General features: G+C 45.3%; 1 protein-coding gene across 1 annotated transcript in view; it reads right to left on the bottom strand.

Annotated features, from left to right (window-relative positions):
• Positions 1 to 2,500, bottom strand: part of fmn2a (formin 2a) — a gene marked incomplete at both ends in the record, with an annotated part of 47,674 nt that overhangs the window by 39,012 nt on the left and 6,162 nt on the right. Inside the window, 1 exon segment of the mRNA XM_084461380.1 lies at positions 2,463 to 2,500. This exon segment is cut by the window's right edge and continues 123 nt beyond it. Coding sequence (XP_084317506.1) covers positions 2,463 to 2,500 — 38 coding nt within the window.

The raw sequence follows: 2,500 nt of genomic DNA on the forward strand, positions 1-2,500 counted from the left end.
CATACTCCAGGAGCTTGCTCGATCGCCTTGTTGAGAGGGGTCAGGGAAGAATTTTTACAGCTCACTTATCTGGCCCCCGGGTGATTACTGTTGTTTTGCTTCCCTCTGGAATATGTAGAGAGTGGGGCGTATGCCCACCTCCCTTGTTCTCTGTAAAGCGCATTGTGTTGCCTCTGGGTATGAAATGCACTATACAAATAAAGCTTTGATTGATTGATTGATTGATTGATTGATTGATTGATTGATTGATTGATTGATTGATTGATTGATTGATTGATTGATTGATTGATTGATTGATTGATTGATTGATTGATTGATTGATTGATTGATTGATTGATTGATTGATTGATTGACAACAACTGGACAGCCTGGAGGCTGTGGTTGAGAGGAGGACGAGGGACAAACTCTCCTCTATGACGAGCTGTGGCAGATGAGGAGCACTTTCAGCCACAGGCTCCTCCCACCCAGATGCAATACTGAGTGGTTCAGGCGTAACTTTGTGCCAGCGGCCATCAGACTGTATAACAGTGCCTGAGTGTTCATGAGTGTTGTGAATGTATGTATGTATGTATGTATGTATGTATGTATGTATGTATGTATGTATGTATGTATGTATGTATGTAGGTAGGTAGGTAGGTAGGTAGGTAGGTAGGTAGGTAGGTAGGTATGTATGTACAGTATGTATGTATGTATGTGCATAAAGTGCATTATAAAAGAGACAGAAAATAGAAGACCATAAGAGAATGGTATTATCAAATAAAATAAAATGTTATTAAAGAAAGAAATCATTTAAAGAAAGGTCATAAAAATAAGTCTTGAGCTGCCACTTAAAAGTGTCAACTGAGGCTATGCATCTGTGAGGGGGGGGGGGATATGTTTCTTTTTGATTTTCTCAAGGGTCACTATGTCTAAATATGACCTTCATTTATGGTTGACATTGATCACCTTTTCATGGACTGATGCAGTTTCACCAGAAAACGCCTGACTGGACATGTGGTTTGTGAACATTGCAGCTGAGGAGGGACCAATTAAGCGCCTTTTAATTGGACACTTCCTGACATTCCTTTCTAGCCCTGGGGTAATGACATTAAAACACAAACAGCAGTGGTCTGACATTTAAGTCAACAATCCTATCAACCACAGTGTTCAACCCTCTGGACATCACTAAGGTGTGACCACATGCAGTAAGTCAAAGGAATGTAGGACTTCAGCCCTACTGTCCAGGGTATTATCAATATACAGGTTCAGGGCACCAGTAAGGAGGTTGCTGTCATGGTTGGTGACACAAACTGAGAGTAGATCCAAGATTTCGCTGAATACTTTGGTGGCCGATAGATGGTGACCAAGAACGCAGGAGTTTGACTCAATTATAATAACCAGGTATTCAAAAGAATCTGTGTCTGTGTCTATCTGAGAAGATAGCAGCCAACCCTCGTCACTTCCCTTCACGGACCGAATTAATTAAGTTACAATTTGGAGGTGATGTTTCAATGAAGTCCCTAGCGACTAGCGTCATGTCCAGGGGGTGGACTTGTACATCAAGCTGCCTCACGCTAAGGAACCAGGAGACAGGCTCCTGCCCTATGGACCACTAGGCTCCAGAACCATTGGTTCTTACTCCATCTGACTGTTGCCATGTTTATCTTTTTGTCGTGTATTATTTATATTATCCATGAGCGGTGGTCCCCAGCTGATGACCGTGTAGCTCAACTTGTGGAAAGCGGTCAGGAGAGGCCTGACTCAGGGAGGAGGACGCCCCTGACATGCATAGTCCTCCATGGGCACCGTTGGAGGTGCGACAGGCCTAGGGCTCAGCAGGAAGACTGGAAGACCTGTCTGTCTGTATCTGTCTGTCTGTCTGTCTGTCTGTCCTTGTCTCTGTCTGTCTGTCTGTCTGTCTGTCTGTCTGTCTGTCTGTCTGTCTGTCTGTCTGTCTGTCTGTCTGTCTGTCCTTGTCTCTGTCTGTCTGTCTGTCCTCTCTGTCTGTCTGTCTGTCTGTCCTCGTCTCTTTCTGTCTGTCCTTGTCTCTGTCTGTCTGTCTGTCTGTCTGTCTGTCTCTGTCTGTCTGTCTGTCTGTCTGTCTGTCTGTCTGTCTGTCTGTCTGTCTGTCTGTCTGTCTGTCTGTCTGTCTGTCTGTTTGTCTGTCTGTCTGTCCTCGTCTCTGTCTGTCTGTCTGTCCTCGTCTCTGTCTGTCTGTCTGTCCTTGTCTCTGTCTGTCTGTCTGTCTGTCTGTCTGTCTGTCTGTCTGTCTGTCTGTCTGTCTGTCTGTCTGTCCTCTCTGTCTGTCTGCCTGTCCTCTCTGTCTGTCTGTGTCTGTCTGTCTGTTTGTCTGTCTTTACTGGCTCTGAGACAAATTAGGGTTCTTGTTTTGTCACTGACAGCACACTGGAAACGTCTTATCATATCTCTTTAGTGTTGTTGTGTAATATCTCCAGGGTTAGGCCAGGTGAGCGGGGTCTTACGGTGAACGCGGTGGTGGGCGGGGCGAGGGTGTCTCTGT

The sequence above is a fragment of the Borostomias antarcticus genome (assembly GCF_949987555.1).
Source record: "Borostomias antarcticus genome assembly, chromosome: 2".
Taxonomy (NCBI): domain Eukaryota; kingdom Metazoa; phylum Chordata; class Actinopteri; order Stomiiformes; family Stomiidae; genus Borostomias; species Borostomias antarcticus.